At 41.6% G+C, this 17,616-nt stretch overlaps 2 protein-coding genes across 3 annotated transcripts; one reads left to right on the top strand and one right to left on the bottom strand.

The window, feature by feature from the left end:
* Nucleotides 1-811: 811 nt before the first annotated feature.
* On the top strand, nucleotides 812-8,595 carry LOC135522078 (amine sulfotransferase-like). Of its 2 annotated transcripts, XM_064948000.1 has the most exons (8): nucleotides 812-1,098; nucleotides 2,292-2,453; nucleotides 4,314-4,522; nucleotides 6,387-6,513; nucleotides 6,785-6,879; nucleotides 6,994-7,174; nucleotides 7,475-7,524; nucleotides 7,853-7,940. In XM_064948000.1, exons 1-7 carry the CDS (start codon nucleotides 1,071-1,073, stop codon nucleotides 7,486-7,488), a joined length of 816 nt encoding a protein of 271 aa, XP_064804072.1. In that variant the 5' UTR covers nucleotides 812-1,070; the 3' UTR covers nucleotides 7,489-7,524; nucleotides 7,853-7,940. The 2 variants fall into 2 exon arrangements, with proteins under 2 accessions (XP_064804072.1, XP_064804071.1); XM_064947999.1 differs by lacking the exon at nucleotides 7,475-7,524 and having other exon boundaries at nucleotides 815-1,098; nucleotides 7,853-8,595.
* Nucleotides 8,596-9,826: 1,231 nt separating this feature from the next.
* On the bottom strand, nucleotides 9,827-17,085 carry LOC135522079 (RWD domain-containing protein 1-like). The gene is made up of 6 exons (XM_064948001.1): nucleotides 16,912-17,085; nucleotides 16,451-16,516; nucleotides 16,147-16,277; nucleotides 14,250-14,532; nucleotides 11,216-11,278; nucleotides 9,827-11,054 (listed from the first exon to the last, which is right to left on the bottom strand). Exons 1-6 carry the CDS (start codon nucleotides 16,982-16,984, stop codon nucleotides 10,942-10,944), a joined length of 729 nt encoding a protein of 242 aa, XP_064804073.1. The 5' UTR covers nucleotides 16,985-17,085; the 3' UTR covers nucleotides 9,827-10,941.
* Nucleotides 17,086-17,616: the final 531 nt, after the last annotated feature.

Raw genomic sequence — 17,616 nt, 5'->3', positions numbered from 1 at the left:
AATTTGGTTTATATTCAAACTTGGACTGACTCGACTACCTAGGCTTTTTCAATCCAAAATGATTAACTGGAATTAATCAATAAACACAATAGCTAACAGGCTGAGTTAGATGAGATTTTTAATTAGGCCTAGAGTTGCATTGGGCGGGACAATATGACGCAACAAACCCGCATACAGGATGCTTTGTCCAATCATGTTGCTTTTCTCTGCTTTCTGTGTAAACAACCGAAGTCCTAATATAATTAATATATAACTACAAGGTTGCTGCAGTTTGACAGTGGTTTCATCTTCCCCAAGGACATTCGTTTGTTTAAACCATGTGACCTGATTAGAACAACTCTGGTCCCACCATAGCCCATTTTAAACCTTAATACAACAGATTAATCACGGCATACCGTTTAAGGTCCTGGGTTTTACCTGGTTAGGTTACCAGAACAGGAAAGATTACAGCCCCATAATACATTTTCACCACATCACTCTAGTACGTGTGGTGCCACCTCTGATGCACAGAGTGGAAAGTGTGTGTGTTAGAGTGAGTGCACCAAATGTTGACAAAACAAAAATTAATTTGGCCTCAAAAACGTTTCTCAATTAATTTTCTCAGTAAAACAAACTAATTAAGAATACCGGATTTCCTCTGTAGCCTAATCAAAATCGTTTCCCGTTTTTCGTCGGTCATGGGGGATGTAAAATATGGCACATTGCATGGAGTCTGTAACGCTGTGTTTAAAAAAGGCAAATTAATCTCAAGTGCGACCGCGCAGGAAACAAACCCTACTGCTGCGTGCGCAAACGCGCTTAAATTGTATAGGCGGTCAGTATTCCTCGCGCACGACACGAATAAAAAAACCAGCTGAAACGCGTGTTTGTCTTCCGCGTCTTCTATTTGGGACAGTAGGTGATATTCGGGTGCGCATTGGACACAGGGTGAATTTTACTTCGCTCTGCCCGCTATCCATCATAAAACCTTATTTTTAAGAATAGTTGTGAATTGACTGCAAAAAACTACCTGGGGCCAGGGATTTCATAGTAGCCAACACCGACTGTGGATTTTGTCACATTGGCATACAATGACAACTTCCATCCGTACAAAGACAGGTAGGGAATTCTGTGCAGTGCGTGGAGTTATAGTTGGGAGTTCAAATGGGTTGCTCTATTGCCTATTGCAGAATACAGTGCCTACCCATGTATTGCCATTTTATCATGTTAATTTAATGTTAAACCAGAATCTGAGTGGCATAGTTAGAAACAAGTAATTACTTTGTTTTCTCTGTGTGATACATAGGTGCGTAATTGTGGTATTGTCATATTTGGAACATCTCAGTGAGATGTTTGCATGTCTGAAGTGTACATTACTGTCCATATATATATATATTATGCACTGTTGCATGCAAGATCTGTCTCACCCGGTAAGAGATAGAAAGGATTACATAGGACCATGAATGGTGACCAAGGCTTGAGCTTGATGGACACAAACTAAGCAACTTTTTTTAAACCTGTGATTCAGACCAGCCCGTGAACAGAACAACATGCTCTCTGTCCCTCTATGATTTACAGCTAGAACTGCATTGTTGCACAGCAAACCCACCATTTATCTTGACTGAAATATTTGCTAGTCCTTCATATGAAGACTTTTTTCTGTACCCAGACTTTGTTTATAGGTACTTGAATGTTATTGAATGTCTCCTTTTGTTAAAGGGTCAATCTGGGATTGTTACATACATTTTATGACTTTTGAGTTAATGGCATGTAGCCATTGCTGCTTCATGAAGAATATAACTTGTAAATGCCTCATGCGTTTAGGTCAACTGTTTTACTCCACCAGAACCCAAAATAGTGTTATTTGTTTAGAATAACAATGTTATTCTAAACAAACCCTATATGGTTTCATAACTATCATTTTGATATCATTAATGGTCAGTCCTTGCATCCATGACTCCGTTTATGTTTACATTTCTCCAGCCCCAACCCTCAGCTGTTTACCAGTTGTTTTTCTAATCCCAGATTTCCCCTTGAAACATTTCCACTTGGCATCCTCCTGGCTCCCTGTGATCTGATAGCTATATATACATTTGTTTGGAATAACAGCCTAATTTACTGGGCTTTTTGGGTGTTTATTTCAGATTTTTGTCTAATCAAGCACAGCGTTTCAACTCTAGATGAGTAGAACTTTGGCCTCGTGCCTTCTCACACGGCTGGAGGTGTATGGTTATTCCCTGTTGTGTGTTAATGCTTACACAGATCCAGATTGCTTGAATGAGTGGGCCTTTGATTATATCTTGTCTTCTCAGATCCTTTGGATTCCACTGATCCCCAGATTCTGGACTATATGCTGGTTCCTCACCGGAACTTCAACCTGATCAATGGGGTCCACTCTCCCGACGAGGTCGACCAAATCCAGAACTGGGAGATCCGAGACTCAGACGTATTCGCCGTCACTTATCCCAAGTCAGGTGAATACTGGAGACAGCATGGATGTACTTACCTAGAATACCCAGTTGATTACCGCTTTTAAAACATTCCTGCATACCTCTTTTTATCTCTAAGGTCCTCTTACACAGTTTCAGCTCAACTGATTAGATCTCGTTCAGCGAGTTTACTTTGCTTATCTGTTAATGGGCTCTGTTCTCAACTTGTATCAGTCCAGCAGCCCAGATAAGTGAAAGAAATGTCCTAGTTGTTTTAAGCCAACAAAACTGGTATTTTCTCCCGGCGCAGAATCTTGCCCGCATCCTTACATTAGGTGGAATGCTGCCATGCCCTGTTATTCTCCCCTTGGCTGAAAACAATGGTTTAAACCAGGCTAGATTAAAGTGTAACAGACCGATGTCCCATAAGCATCGTATCAGAGCAGGAGTAGCACAGTGACGGTAGGCAGGACAATGTCCACATTCAAATACACTATATATACAGAGTATGTGGACACCCTTCAAATTAGTGGATTTGGCTATTTCAACCACACCAGTTGCTGACAGGTGTATAAAATCAAACACAGCCATGCAACCGTCATAGACAAACATTGGCAGTAGAATGGCTTTACTCAGGAGCTCAGTGACTTTCAACGTGGCACTATCATAGGATGCCACCTTTCCAACAAATCAGGTCGTCAAATTTCTGCCATGCGAGAGTTTCCCCGGGCAACTGTAGGTGCTGTTATTGTGAAGTGGAAACATCTCAGCTGCGAAGTAGTAGGCCACACAAGCTCACAGAACGGGACCACCGAGTGCTGAAGCACGTAGCGTATTAAAAATTGTCTGTCCTCAGTTGCAGCACTCACTACCGAGTCCCACACTGCCTCTTGAAGCAACATCAGCACAAAAACTGTTCGTCGGGAACAACATGAAATGGGTTTTCTTGGCCGAGTAGTTGCGCATGGTGATCTTAGACTTGTGTGCAATGCCAAGCGTCGGCTGGAGTGGTGTAAAGCTCACCGGCATTGGACACTGGATTAGTGGAAACACCTTCTCTGGAGTTATGAATCACACTTCACCATCTGGCAGTCCGACGGACGAATCTGAGTTTGGTGGATCCCAGGAGACCGCTACCTGACCCAATGCATAGTGCCAACTGTTTGGTGGAGGAGGAATAATGGTATTGGGCTGTTTTTCATAGTTCGGGCCAGGCTTCTTAGTTCCAGTGGAAGGAAATCTTAACCCTACACCGTACAATAACCTTGTAGACGATTCTATGCTTCCAACTTTATGGCAACAGTTTGGGGAAGGCCCTCTCCTGTTTCAGCATGACAATGCCCTGTGCACAAAGCAAGGTCCATACAGAATGGTTTGACGAGATCGGTGTGGAAGAACTTGACTGGCCTTCACAGAACCCTGACCTCAACCCCAACGAACACCTTTGGGATGAATTGGAACGCCGACTGCGAGCCAGGCCTAATTGGCAAACATCAGTGCCCAACCTCACTAAGGCTCTTGTGGCTGAATGAATGCAAGTCCCCGCAGCAATGTTCCAACATCTAGTGGAATGTCTTCCCAGAAGAGTGGAGGCTGTTATGGCAGCAAAGGGGGGACCAACTCCAAATGAATGCCCATTTTGGATTGAGATGTTCGACGAGCAGGTGTCCACATACTTGTTAGTGTAAAATCCCTGAGAAACAAAAGTTCACTACATTTTCCCCAATAAAAATAACCCCTGAATTGTCAGTTAAACTGCGTGGGTGTTATCAAATCAAGATAGTGAGGTGAAAGGGCCAAGCTATCCAGTAATGTACATTGTATGGTAGGACTGACATTGAAGTTTAAATTGAATTGAAATTACCTCTGGGTGACCTGTAGTGTCCACTCTGCTGTGATTGACAGGGACGATCTGGATGCAGCAGATTCTGACTCTGATAGAAGCCAAAGGTGACGTCACTCCAAACACAGAGCATCTCAACGCGCAGCGCGTCCCATGGATCGAGCTGATTGGCAGTGAGAAGGAGTTTAACGCTACCCCTTCCCCCAGGCTACGGGTCACCCACCTGCAGTACAAGTTCATGCCTCTCGCCATCAGACAAAAGAGGGGAAAGGTCAGTGGAATGCAAGGCTCATTTTGGTAACACTTGGATATTATTCTGTGGTATTAGCACTTCATAATTAGCACTTTGGTATTGGTGTTAGCCTGCAGGTATAATGCTTTCTTACTTGTTATGTATGAGCCTTTTTAATGCCTTATAAGGCTTTTAATATTTTATATATATCTGTGTATCAAAATACTCTAAATCAGGGGTGTCAAAGTCAAATGGACGGAGGACCAAATAAAAAATTTAGCTACAAGCCGAGGGCCGGACTGTTCGAATGTTCATTGAAAAATTTTTAAATGACGCATATAGTCTAGTGAACCTAATTGAACCTACTGAAAACCTAACAAATATATTCCAATATGATCAGATAAATAAAGCAATATTTTCTTATGGCTCTGTCAGTAATCTTTAATTTTCAACAGACACAAAAGACAAATTTCCTTTATATAAAAATCCCCATAACATGAACATTAAATGAAAGAAACCGGTATTCAAGGCACCATCAGTAGCCTATATTTTCTATTTTAGCAAAAGTGGGCTAAATTTACTTCAAAGAAAAAAACAATAATAGCAATTTTCTATCATCCACTCAACTGAAATATTTTTAAAATATAATTGGATTGAAATACAATAAAATAAAGTGCAAAAATCTATTAATCAAAAACAACACTTTGTTTAAGGAGAAGTAACATGCAGTGAAAACAAATATTAAACTTTAACTTTTAAACTTGAACTGAGTAAAAACTCTAAATATGTGATTGCACAGTAATGTTCACTTGTTTGAGGTTGAGGGTGATACTTGGTGGTGTCCCATCTTTTCCACAAGTTCATCAATGTTCGGGGTAAGGCTCTGAGCTGAGGAAATCCTCAGAATTGAGTGGAGGTGTTCAGCAGTAAGTCGACTTCTGTGTGATGTTTTGTTCAGGTTCATCAAAGAAAAAAGTTGTTCACACAGGTATGTGCTGCCAAACATAGACAACGTTTGAGCAGCCTGGATGCGCAGCTGGGGCATTGTGTCGGGGAGGAAACGGGCGAACTCCGCAGCACCCACTGCCGCCCCCTCCGTAAATGGCCGGGCTGATTTAGCGATCTCTTCTGCCAAAATAAAACTGGCCTTGACAGCAGCCTGGCCTTGTGATTTGGCTTTTTTGAACAGAGCCTGTCGAGATTTGAGGCCTCGTTTTAATTCCTCTGCCTTTTGTAGCCTTTGTTCCATGTCCATATTCTTGTTTTTGTCCGCGTGTTTCGTTTCATAATGTCGTCTCAGATTATACTCTTTCAGTACCGCCACACTTTCTCCACACAGAAGACACACAGGTTTTCCAGCTACCTCCGTGAACATATACTCCGACTCCCACCTTGTTTGAAACCCCGGTTCTCAGTGTCCACCTTCCGTTTTGCCATTTTTGATGGGTATCTGAAAGTTAATTTTACTGTGATGCTGACGACTGCTGTGCCAATAAATATTGAAATGAAGCAGCCTACTGCTCGGTGCGTCACCGTTGCATTGTGGGAAATGTAGTATTGGTGCGTGTAAAAGATCTGCGGGCTGCCGGCTTGCTGCGGTCTGCGGGCCGGTTCTAATAATAAATCAAGATCATCCCAGGGGCCGTAAAAAACCTTCTCGCGGGCCGGATGTGGCCCGCGGGCCTTGACTCTGACATATGTGCTCTAAATGGTCGGTATACATGCTGATTATAAGTCTTAGAATGCATAGTACCTGCAGGCTTTAAGTGTTTACCGGAAGTCTATTTTCACTATTTGTCATTACCTTCAGGATTACTTTCATTAAATTATTACTACTGATATAGATGGATCGTTTTTTTTACAGTCAATCTATTGATGTGCAGTATGATCTTGCTTCCCTAAGGTGATCTATGTGGCCAGAAACCCTAAGGATGTTATCGTGTCCTATTACCACTTCCACAAATATGCAGCCATGCTGGAGACACCGAAGGACTTCAATGATTTCTTTGAGAAATTCATGGAAGGGAAAGGTAAGTAGAATGTGTGCCTTTGGTCCTGTTAAGGACTATGAATATCATACATGATGTGCAAAGCCAAGTATTTTGTTCTATGGGGAGTTGGCACTAGCCAACAATGCGTTATGCTTACAGTTAAGTCAGTTAATTGTGATTATTTTGAAATGAATGATGTCGAAAGCCTTATAAACACTTTTGCCTGTAGTATCCTTAGGTTCATCTATGCTTTCATGGTGGTAGGCTGGTTATGAAGCATCCATTTGAGTCTTTGCTGTGTGTGTTGCAGTTTTTGGGAGCTGTTGGTTTGAGCACATCAAGACGTGGTACGCTAATAGAGACAACATGAACTTCCTGTACATCACATATGAAGAGATGATCAAGGTACCAACAGTGGCGAATCCTACCTGTCCATCTACTTGTCCATCCTGTCCTGTACTCGGAGTTGGTTTGTGAGTTTACATGAGTCTCAAAGCATGAACTGTGTGTGTGTTGCAGGACCTGCACTCCATGGTGGAGAGGATGTGCAGGTTTCTAGGGAAGGATTTGACAGAGGAGCAGATGGCCAGTGTAGTGGAACACAGCACCTTTAGAACCATGAAACAGAACCCGCAGGCTAACTACAAGACAGTGCCCGACTCCCTGCTTGACCACAACAAGGGCACGTTTATGAGGAAAGGTATGCACGTCACACCTTCTAAGTCATCATATAATGTGATAACAGAATGGTCACCTGTCTCCTTATCAATACACTTTGGTATGAGGATTGCACAAGCTGCAAATTATTTCAGCCTTAATCAAGCCAAGGGCAACCACAAAGGCCTTATAGTACTGTACTTGTAACACCAGGCCCCCACACATTTACACTGAACCAATGTTCCGATAGATATACAACCATCCGGATTATAATCTGTGCAAACCTGAAGAAAAATTAAATTGATCATTTTTGATCTTATAAGGCAATTCTGCCACTTTTCAGCCTCATATTCATGATCTCTGGAATCATACTTGTCTACATATGTGGAAATGGTGAGTTAAAAAGCTAAGGTCCTATTCTTTTTTAAATCTGACATCACAGGGTAGGATTAAAAGTAAGAAACTGTGATTTACAAGTTTCTAGCCAGAGGGAGGGTATTTTATTGCTCTGCACGTCACCGCAAATCTCGTGTTTGTTGTTCTCGGGTAGAACTTTAACCTTAGATATTTATATACGAAATGTAGAAATGTGTCATTTTCACATACTGTATGTACACTGGTATTATGCTGGAGATAATGAAAATGATGTTGAAAAGTGGTGGAATTGCCCTTTTAATACTCTTTTACATTATTGACTGATTTCCATCCACACTCTTGACAGGGACCATTGGGGACTGGAAGAACCATTTCACTGTTGCACAGAGCGAGAGATTTGACAGTGTCTTCCAGGAGAAGATGAGGGACGTGCCCCTCTCCTTTGCTTGGGACATCAATGACGTCACTAGTGTCACGTGATGACATCCCAGTCACGTCTTGCAGGGATGTTTTTAATCCTTGGGCGGGCCCCCGAAGCATTTTTTCAAGTCCAAATAGTGTAAAAAGAACAATTTTTTTCAGGATGGAAAAACGCTTTTACTGTAAACTTAAATGACTAAATGCCTTTTTTTATACCACAGCATTGTTGAATATTTGTTTATGATGTACAGAACGTGGGCATTTATCCCTTACATAAAATAACCTTTGAAAACTAACAGTCACCTAAATAAATACTAGAAAGTCAGGGACAATTGAAAAATCCCTCAAACAATTAATTTAGCACTACATATTTCATGTTTGAGCAAAAGAACACAGAATTAGCCATCGCAAAATGCATAGAATTGCAGAAAATTGGCTTTAAAACGGCGAAGATGAGGGTCTCTAAAATGTTCTCTAAAATTCATGCCCCTGCCACATCCACCACCTAAGCCCATTATTGATCCAGAAAAAACACTGCCTTGGTTACAAGTTACCCTAGATAATTTAATAAGCTAGTTATAAGCTATACTGAACAAAAATGTTTCATGAGTTGAAATAAAAGATCCCAGAAATTTTCCATACACACAAAGCTTATTTCTTCTTTCTTTTATTCATTGCACAAATGTGTTTACATCCCTGTTGGTGAGCATTTTTCCATTTGCCAAGATAATCCATCCACCTGTCTCAAGTTGAGGGAGTGTGCAATTGGCATGCTGACTGCAGGAATATCCACCAGAGCTGTTGAATGTTAATTTCTCTACCATAAGACACCTCCATTTTAGAGAATTTGGCAGTACGTCCAACTGACCTCACACCACGTGTAACCACGCCAGCCCAGGACCTCCACATCCGGCTTCTTCACCTGCGGGATCGTCCGAGACCAGCCAACCAAAGAAATTCTGCACACTGTCAGAAATCATCTCGGGGAAGCTCATCTGTGTCCCAACCAGTTTCTTGACCTGACTGCAGTTTGGCATCATAACCAACTTCTGTGGGCAGATGCTCATCTTCGATGGCCACTGTCATGCTGGAGAAGTGTGCTCTTCACAAATTAATCTGTTTCAATTGTACTGGGCAGACAGCATATGTGGCGTTGAGTGGTTTGCCGACATCAACGTTGTGAACAGAGTGCCCCACGGTGAGGTTATGGTATGGGCAGGCATAAACTACAGACAAAAATAATTACATTTTATCGATGGCAATTTGAATGCACAGATACCATTACAAGATCCTGAGGTCCATTGTCGTGCCATTCATCCACCGCCATCACCTCATGTTTCAGCATGATAATACACAGCCCCATGTTGCAAGGATTTTCATTCCTGGAAGTTGAAAATGTCCCAGTTCTTCCATGGCCTGCATACTCACCAGACATGTCACCCGTTGAGCATGTTTGGGATGCTCTGGATCAACATATGACAGTGTGTTCCAGTTCCTGCCAATATCCAGCAACTTCACACAGCTATTGAAAAGAAGTGGGACAACATTCCGAAGGCCACAATCAACAGCCTGATCAACTATGCGAAGATGTTGATCTCTGAGGCAAATGGTCATACCAGATACTGACTGGTTTTCTGATCCACACCCTTTCCTTTTGAAGGTATCTGTGGCCAACAGACTCTTCTCTGTATTCCCAGTCATGCAAATCCATAGATTTGGGCCTAATACATTTTAACTGACTGATTTCCTTATATGAACTGTAACTCAATCTTTGAAATTGTTGCATGTTGCATTTATATTTTGGTTCAGTGTAGTAGCCATCAATCCAAAATGTATATTAAGCTATTTTAGAGGGAAAAATAGTTTCGCAAGTGTACAGTAACTTCTCATGCGCTGTACCCACAGTTTCAGTCGGTTTTAATGTGTATAAAAAACATTCATAAAGTTTAAAGAATTGAACTATATATTTTTAAAAGCAATTTTCTTGACTCATTTTAGCTATATGGTGATAGAATAAGGAAACAGCGAATTCAACCAGTGTCTTTTGAAGGTTATGTTCCGTAACAAAATGTGCTGCTGCCCTCTGTGGGTCAGTCAGGGTTTCTACAACTGCCTTATGAATTCCAAGCCGACAAGCACTTATTCCCTATTTTTCCACATTCAGATTACCTAGATGGCAATGTAAAGTCCTTAGTCCCCCACATCCAAGAAAAGTACTTAACACAAATGCTAGTTATGGATCTTTCATTCTCATTGAAAGTCTAAGAAGCAGTAGATCTGTTCTATGTGAGCTATTTCTATGCAACCTATTTAAGTATCTTTTATTTTGTACACCAGCTTCAAACAGCTGACAAGATTTTTGTTTATGGAAAAGACATTTCAGAGGTTTAGATGCTACACTATACTTGTTTTGTCAAACTGAAATTAAGCAAACTAGAATATTTGTGACCAGGAAATGGTGAAGAGATTTCTGCATAGTGCATCTTTAATGGCATCCGGGTATAAATCAACTCATTGACAAGGGTGTATAAATGCCTTGAGGTGATTCTGTGTTTACAGTCAACTGGAGTTATAGTTCATGTTTAAAACAAATGTGGGTGTTATTGGTTGTCTTCTCTGTGCTTGGTCAGATACTGTGACTCCCCTTCCTGTGATGATCCCCTCCTGTTAGTATCGGTTGCGTTCAAAGTCGTAAATATTAGTCGTGCTACGCATTTCAGAAGAATTCTCTATCTCATTGATGTCGTTCCTGAGATGCAAAACGTTTCCCCAGGCATTGGGGATCTGAATCTGTGCGGCACAACGTGACTGCAATAAAGATGATCTGGGACCGGACCTGGTTTCAAATACTATTTCAAATGCTTTCAATAAAATAGTCAAGACACTGCAATCCCCACTCATCTGGCACCCCAGGCAGGCTAGAGCAAATGCTCAAAGTATTTTAAAGATTATAAATAGTATTTGAAAACATGTCTGCCTGGAACATGCCCATGGCATCTTTCTCTTCTTCCTAGTTCAGTCCTCATCACTTCCCAGTGCCAGAGGGTCAAAGTCAGGGTCGTCTTCATCCAGGTCAAGTTCCTCAAGGTCCTGGAAGAGGGACTCATCCACTTCAACACTGTTTCCAGCTGAACAGGAGGGAAGCGCAAAGTCATTGTTCAACCTTTTACAGATCCCCCTCGCTAATCACCATACTTCTCTTACCTCAGACATACTGAGGCAAACGCGCACACACACACACACACACACACACACACACACTACAGTTGTATAACTCCGCTATACTTACAATCTTCCAGGAACTGTATATCTGATGTATCAAGATTGTGATCGGTCTCAAATAGCTTTTTTCCTGATAGAGAAAAAAAGTGTTAATCATGTACAAATGCCAAGACGCTCACCAACATTAAGAACCTTGTCTCAAATGGTGGACTGGACCTCACTTTACATGCACTGACAGCTACATTGGTATGTGTTCATTTAAAGTAGAGGTTGACCGATTAATTAGGGCCGATTTCAAGTTTTCATATCAATCGGAAATCGGTATTTCATTATACCTTTATTTAACTAGGCAAGTCAATTAACACATTCTTATTTTCAATGACTGCCTAGGAACGGTGGGTTAACTGCCTTGTTCAGGGGCAGAACGACAGATTTCCACCTTGTCAGCTCGGGGACCAAATCTTGCAACCTTACAGTTAACTAGCCCAATGCAATAACAACCTGCCTCTCTCTCATTGCACTCCACAAGGAGCCTGCCTGTTACACGAATGCAGTAAGCCATGGTAAGTTGCTAGCTAGTATTAAACTTATCTTATAACAAAACAATCAATCATAATCACTAGTTAACTACACATGGTTGATATTACTAGATATTATCTCGCATGTCCTGCGTTGCATATAATCTGACTGAGTGGTGTTAGGCAGAAGCAGGCGTGTAAACATTCATTTAAACAGCATTTTAGTGTGTTTTGCCAGCAGCTCTTCGTTGTGCGTCAAGCATTGCACTGTTTATGACTTCAAGCCTAACAACTCCCGAGATGAGGCGGGTGTAACCAATGTGAAAAGGCTTGCTAGTTAGCGCGTGCTAATAGCGTTTCAAACGTCACTCGCTCTGAGCCTTGGAGTGGTTGTTTCTCTTGCTCTGCATGGGTAACGCTGCTTCGAGGGTGGCTGTTGTCGTTGTGTTCCTGGTTCGAGCCCAGGGAAAAGCGAGGAGAGGGAAGGAAGCTATACTGTTACACTGGCAATACTAAAGTGCCTATAAGAACATCCAATAGTCAAAGGTTGATGAAATAATGGTATAGAGGGAAATAGTCCTTTAATAACTACAACCTAAAACTTCTTACCTGAGAATATTGAAGACTCATGTTAAAAGGAACCACCAGCTTTCATATGTTCTGAGCAAGGAACTTAAACGTTATCTTTCTTACATGGCACATATTGGACTTTTACTTTCTTCTCCAACACTTTGTTTTTGCATTATTTATTTGAGGCTAAATTGATTTTATTGATGTATTATATTAAGTTAATAAGTGTTAATTCAGTATTGTTGTAATTGTCATTATTACAAAAAAATAAAAAATAAAAATATCGGCCGATTAAATCGGTAGCTGCTTTTTTGGGCGTCCAATAATCGGTATCGGCGTTGAAAAATCATAAAATCGGTCGACCTCTAATATAAAGCCTTTCTGGGCAAACTCCCTCTACCTCTGTAGCCGGCTCTCCTTCACCACTAGGAGTTACAGACATTGTCTTCAATATGGTTGCTACTTAAAGTCCCCAGGGACATTACCAAGTTAGGACTACCTTTCCAACTGTGCACACTGTGTCTCCCTGTAAAAGAGACTCAATGGACTTCTCCTGGTTAAATAAAAAAATGCAGAAACTTGAAGCACTTGGGTTCATGTTTTGACTGTACATGATGGCGGAGATGTAGCATCCAGATTAGGGTTTAATATTTTCCAGGTATTTTCCAAATGTTCCATCCTGAGAATAAATCATTTCTCTACCGGTAACCAGGTATTTCCCGCCAAAACTGGAAGTGCCATTCAAAAGCATATAAATAGGCCTGTCTGGATTTGATTGAAAATTCAAGCCTGATGCTACCTGAGCCATACATTAAAATACATTGTAGGCTGCATGTGCTGCTCAGTAAAAGTTACAAGTATAGGCTAGCGAATTTGATCAAAATATAATAGGGTCTGTTTGTATAATTAGTAGGCTGACGCATATATACACCTTTCATAATATTTCCCCAAATGTTATTAGCCTACTTCTTGTTGATTCAATCCTTCCTCACTTTCAACAGTTAAAGTTGGCATTATCTTCATTCTAAAAGACATCCTTGAATAATACAGGACTAGAATTAGATGTAGAAGGCTTTCACTTCAAAGACTGAATGGTTTATTGGTCTGAACAAATAACTGCTATAGCCTACAGGCATCGCACATTGACTATTATTTCAAACTACCCGTGAGTTTTATTGGCTGCTGCATTCAACTTTCAGTAAACAAGAGCTTGCGTCTCCGAATAGTCTATTGGTATAAGAAATGCTACGAAAAATCATGTCCCGCAAGCTAATCCAGTCTAGCTTTTCCTGCATGGGAAAGGAGAGGGGTCAACGGCACACTGATGAGTGCTTATTGCGCAAGAGACCGAGGCTATAAGTTAGAAAATTATTATGCATAACCCATCATTAATTAGCTAAATATAAGGCTAATACTGAATTGAATTTATTACCTGAAAGAGGTAGGCTAGGACATCTAGAACACGATTATCTATTTCGGATGCAATTTGAATGAGGTTGATGGAGAGAGAGACTGAAAAAGTACACTGATTTAAAGCAATGATATTCGAGATAGCTGCTGTTTTAAAACAGCCTGGGAAAAAAAGAAGCCAGATGGAGATGGGTAAATTAGACATATATTTGGTCTTTATATTACTGACGCATAGACTATGCAAATGTACCTGTCACAAGAAGAAAAGTTACCACGATGAAATGATAGGTCTACATGCATTGTGAACTGTACTCCATACTAAAATGGGCAGTCTGTCCCCACCCTGAGCACGGATGATTTATCATACAGAGGCCGTAGAGAAGCCAGATTTAAACATTGCATATAATTTAACAGATCCATTTCAAGCCAAGCTGTTTGCATAAATAATTGAATATATTTACCAGTGTCTCGCAGTTATTTATCCTGGGAAAAGGGAGTGATTTTGGGCTGTAAATCTCCGTAACCAGGTTCCCGCCATTTAACCCTAATCCAGATGGCTTTTGGCTGGGGATGAATAGGGGTTTGGGGGGGGTAGGCACATACCTGTGAGTTTAATCTTCCCAGCCTGCTGCTGCTCCTCCTCTTTCTGCCGTTTCCTCCTCAACTCAGCCATCTCCAGCTCAAACTTGGCTTTCCATGACAGGAAGTTCTCGATGGTGACCACTGTTCCTTGGAAGAGCACCTTCTCAGCCTCCTCCGCTGCCTCCTCTTTTCGCCTCTTCTCTTCCTCTCTTCTGTTTTTTATCTCGTCCACTAATTCGTTCAGTTTGTCCTGAACTGCTGTCACTAGGGTGAATATCATCACCATTCCAAGGTTTTCCTCAGCCTAGAAAATTTTAAAAACACAGATGTACGCGTTGTCATTGCCGAGTAAGGCTGAATAGACAGGCAGAGAGAGACTGACGGACAATCAAACATACAAAGCTGCAGTAAGGCGAGAATGATGGAACAGACCGTGAGTGAGTGAGTAGGGCTGTTAGCCAGTGATTGTAAAGCAAATAACTGCCGGTCTCATGGAAATTCCACGGACATTCTTCCAAATGGACAATGACCCCAAGCATACTTCCAAAGTTGTGGCAAAATGGCATAAGGACAACAAAGTCAAGGTATTGGAGTGGTTATCACAAAGCCCTGACCTCAACCCTATAGAAAATGTGTGGGCAGAACTGAAAAGGTGTGTGCGAGCAAGGAGGCCTGACTCTGTCAGGAGGAATGGGCCAAAATTCACCCAACTTATTGTCGGAAGCTTGTGGAAGGCCACCCAAAACGTTTGACCCAAGTAAAACAATTCTTACCAGACGTAGCTTCTTTGTTCTGCCGGTGCATTGAAACTCCCTCCAGTTCTACATTACCTGTGTCGTTGTTCAGCCATGAGTGAAACATAAGATATTACAGTTCTTAATGTCCTGTTGGTAGGACAATCATAAGTCATCAATTTTATTTTCCAATGATTGCATGTTAGCAAGTAGAATTGATGGCAGTGGGAGATCACTCGCTCGCTTTCGGATTCTTAAAAGGCAGCCTGATCTGCGTTCTCTTTTCCTCCTTTTCTTCACTCTAATGACAGGGATCTGGGCCTGTTCCCGAGGGAGCAGTGTATCTCTCGTGAAACTCGTTAAAGGAAAAAGCTTCTTCCAATTCGTGGTGAGTTTTCATGTCCAGTAGTTATTTTCAGTCATAAGAGATGGTAGCAGCAACATTATGTACAAAATAAGTTAAAATAAAAAAGCGAACAAAATAGCACAATTGGTTACGGCATGTAAAACGACAGCCATCCTCTTCGGCGCCATCTTACCACATCACTCACAAGTGATAGGCTAATATTGTCACCCATCACAATATTCTTGATGTAATTTAATCTTCACATATAGTAAATAATATGCGTGAAATTTGTTTTGAAATTGACCATTATGCATGCACCTGTCTTGAAACAGGGGCAGCGGGGAAAAAAATACGTCATCTTTGCAATTAAATAGCGAATGGAAGGAGCCTATTTTCATGCCAGCCAGGTAGGCTATACTCCTGTTTTAAAGAGAAGCAATGTGCTTAATATTAGGAAGATTGAGAAATAAATATAGTAGGTCTAGCCTATAGAAAGCTGATGGGATCCTCCTCTATTTACTAGAGGTCATTACTCTGTTTTTTCACACAATTGCATAGCCTATAGAAATTTTGCGCTCATTAGCTCTCATGAAGTGTTTGATTTGATTTCCAATTACATTTGCATTGATGTCAGTGATTTGAGGGACAATAGAGTGTGGTGTACCAGGCAGTTAGCAAGTTTGGTAGGCTACTAATGACCATGAGCAGCATCAGAGCTTGGAGAAGTCAAATTACAGTGACTAAACTGTCACATGGAATTTAACTGCCATCATGACTCTGTAATACTGTCACCGTAACAGCCCTATGGAGTGAGTGTGTGGACATGCGTGTAACAGACCTGCTGCTGCAGTAAGGTGAGGATGCCCTCTGCGTCTGAATCCTCCAGGTTCTCCTGGGAGTAGATCTCCCACAGCGGCACCTCATCGGGATACTTCTCCACATAGGTGAACTGTAGAGTCACTTCAATCGCTACAATAACACAGAGGCATTAGGTTAACAAATAAACAAACAATAAGAGCCTGGTCCCAGATCCGTAAGTGCTTTAGCCAACTCGACTGACGAGTCATGTCATATGGGACCAGGCTAGTGTAGCTGAACAGATCTACACAAGACTCGGGCAAGAGAGTGATAGGTTAGGTTACTTTCATCGTTTTCCCCTGCGTCCGATGTCACAGTGATGGTGAAGCTGGTGGGCACCTCTGATAGCACTACAGGAGGGCCAAAACAAATATGAAAGTCAGCAGAGCAGTCAAATCATTGTTATGCAAATTAATAAAAATCAAAACGTTGCTCGAAAATAATTTCGCTATTGAAAAGTGGAAGATGTTGACTATGATCAACTCACCTGCTGGAGAGCCTGACTAACTGTATGGCACTGTAAGCGCAGTTGAGTTTGTTTAGCTAGCTAAAGAGGACAGTGGCACTGACTAACGTTGAGTGTGTGGTGATCGAGGGCGTTTCATTATGTGATCGTTAGCTAAAACAATTTCTCCTAGATATTGAGGGTTGTTGGCTTGCTAACTAGCTGGCATGCGTTAGCCAGCTGGCTAGCTAGCGTTTGCCAGCTTGGAAACCAACCGAGACAGACTCGTAGAAAACTAACCTGTAAACGAGTCCGGGTAAATTGACTCTATAGCTTCCAGCTCGTTTCGCTGCTCCTCAGCGTAATCTGTCATTTTCTTCTACTATGGTCCATCAATGAGCTAGCAAAGTTAACCAACCGGGCACAGACGTGTGCGTGCTCAAAGAAGGGCCCACCAAAGACTTTTATATAACCAAGATAAACCTTAGCTTGTCATTTCCATTGGGAACAAAATAGTCATAGTGGGCAGAACAAGCAAGGAAGGTGGGCAGAGCCAAGCAAGCGCTAGCGCTATCCTATTGGCGCGTACTAGTATCTATTTTGCATATTTCCGTTAGGGAACGCCTACCCTGTGAAGTGCTCGAGTGCAATAACTCAATTTGACTTTGCACTCCTAAACAGCGTGATTTTGTAAAACGTTTGCAAATGGCGGAGTCTACAAGACTTAGTCTGTTCTGTTCATAATATATTCTAGTTTTGGGAACAGAAAACTATATTGAGATCAAATGTTTAATTGATGAGAAGATTTGCAGAATTTCGGCCAAAATCCATCTCGTTACATCTTCTCCCACTGCGCGCCAGTGGGCTTCCTCTCACTACCATATTTGGTAGTTAGTGGAAACGCCAACCGGATGCTTCACATTTATACATCCACTGAAATATCTGTCTGTGGGCCCGCTGTTGATCGACTACATCGGCAATCCTTTTTAGTTCGCACTCTGAGTC

The sequence above is a fragment of the Oncorhynchus masou genome, chromosome 30 (genome assembly GCF_036934945.1).
Source record: "Oncorhynchus masou masou isolate Uvic2021 chromosome 30, UVic_Omas_1.1, whole genome shotgun sequence".
NCBI classification, from domain to species: domain Eukaryota; kingdom Metazoa; phylum Chordata; class Actinopteri; order Salmoniformes; family Salmonidae; genus Oncorhynchus; species Oncorhynchus masou.
The sequence above is the reverse complement of the archived record's forward strand: the minus strand, read 5'-3'. Positions and strand labels throughout refer to the sequence as shown.

What these genes read in the sequence shown, in the direction of transcription:
- LOC135522078 (XM_064947999.1), top strand. Translation starts at nt 1,071, where the DNA reads ATGACAACTTCCATCCGTACAAAGACAG. An exon ending in CGTCACTTATCCCAAGTCAG is followed by an intron (nt 2,454 to 4,313) that starts GTGAATACTGGA and finishes TGTGATTGACAG; the next exon opens with GGACGATCTGGATGCAGCAG. An exon ending in TCAGACAAAAGAGGGGAAAG is followed by an intron (nt 4,523 to 6,386) that starts GTCAGTGGAATG and finishes TGCTTCCCTAAG; the next exon opens with GTGATCTATGTGGCCAGAAA.
- LOC135522079 (XM_064948001.1), bottom strand. Translation starts at nt 16,984, where the DNA reads ATGACAGATTACGCTGAGGAGCAGCGAAACGAGCTGGAAGCTATAGAG. An exon ending in CGCAGGGGAAAACGATGAAA is followed by an intron (nt 16,278 to 16,450) that starts GTAACCTAACCT and finishes GTGTTATTGTAG; the next exon opens with CGATTGAAGTGACTCTACAG. An exon ending in TATACAGTTCCTGGAAGATT is followed by an intron (nt 11,055 to 11,215) that starts GTAAGTATAGCG and finishes CCTCCTGTTCAG; the next exon opens with CTGGAAACAGTGTTGAAGTG.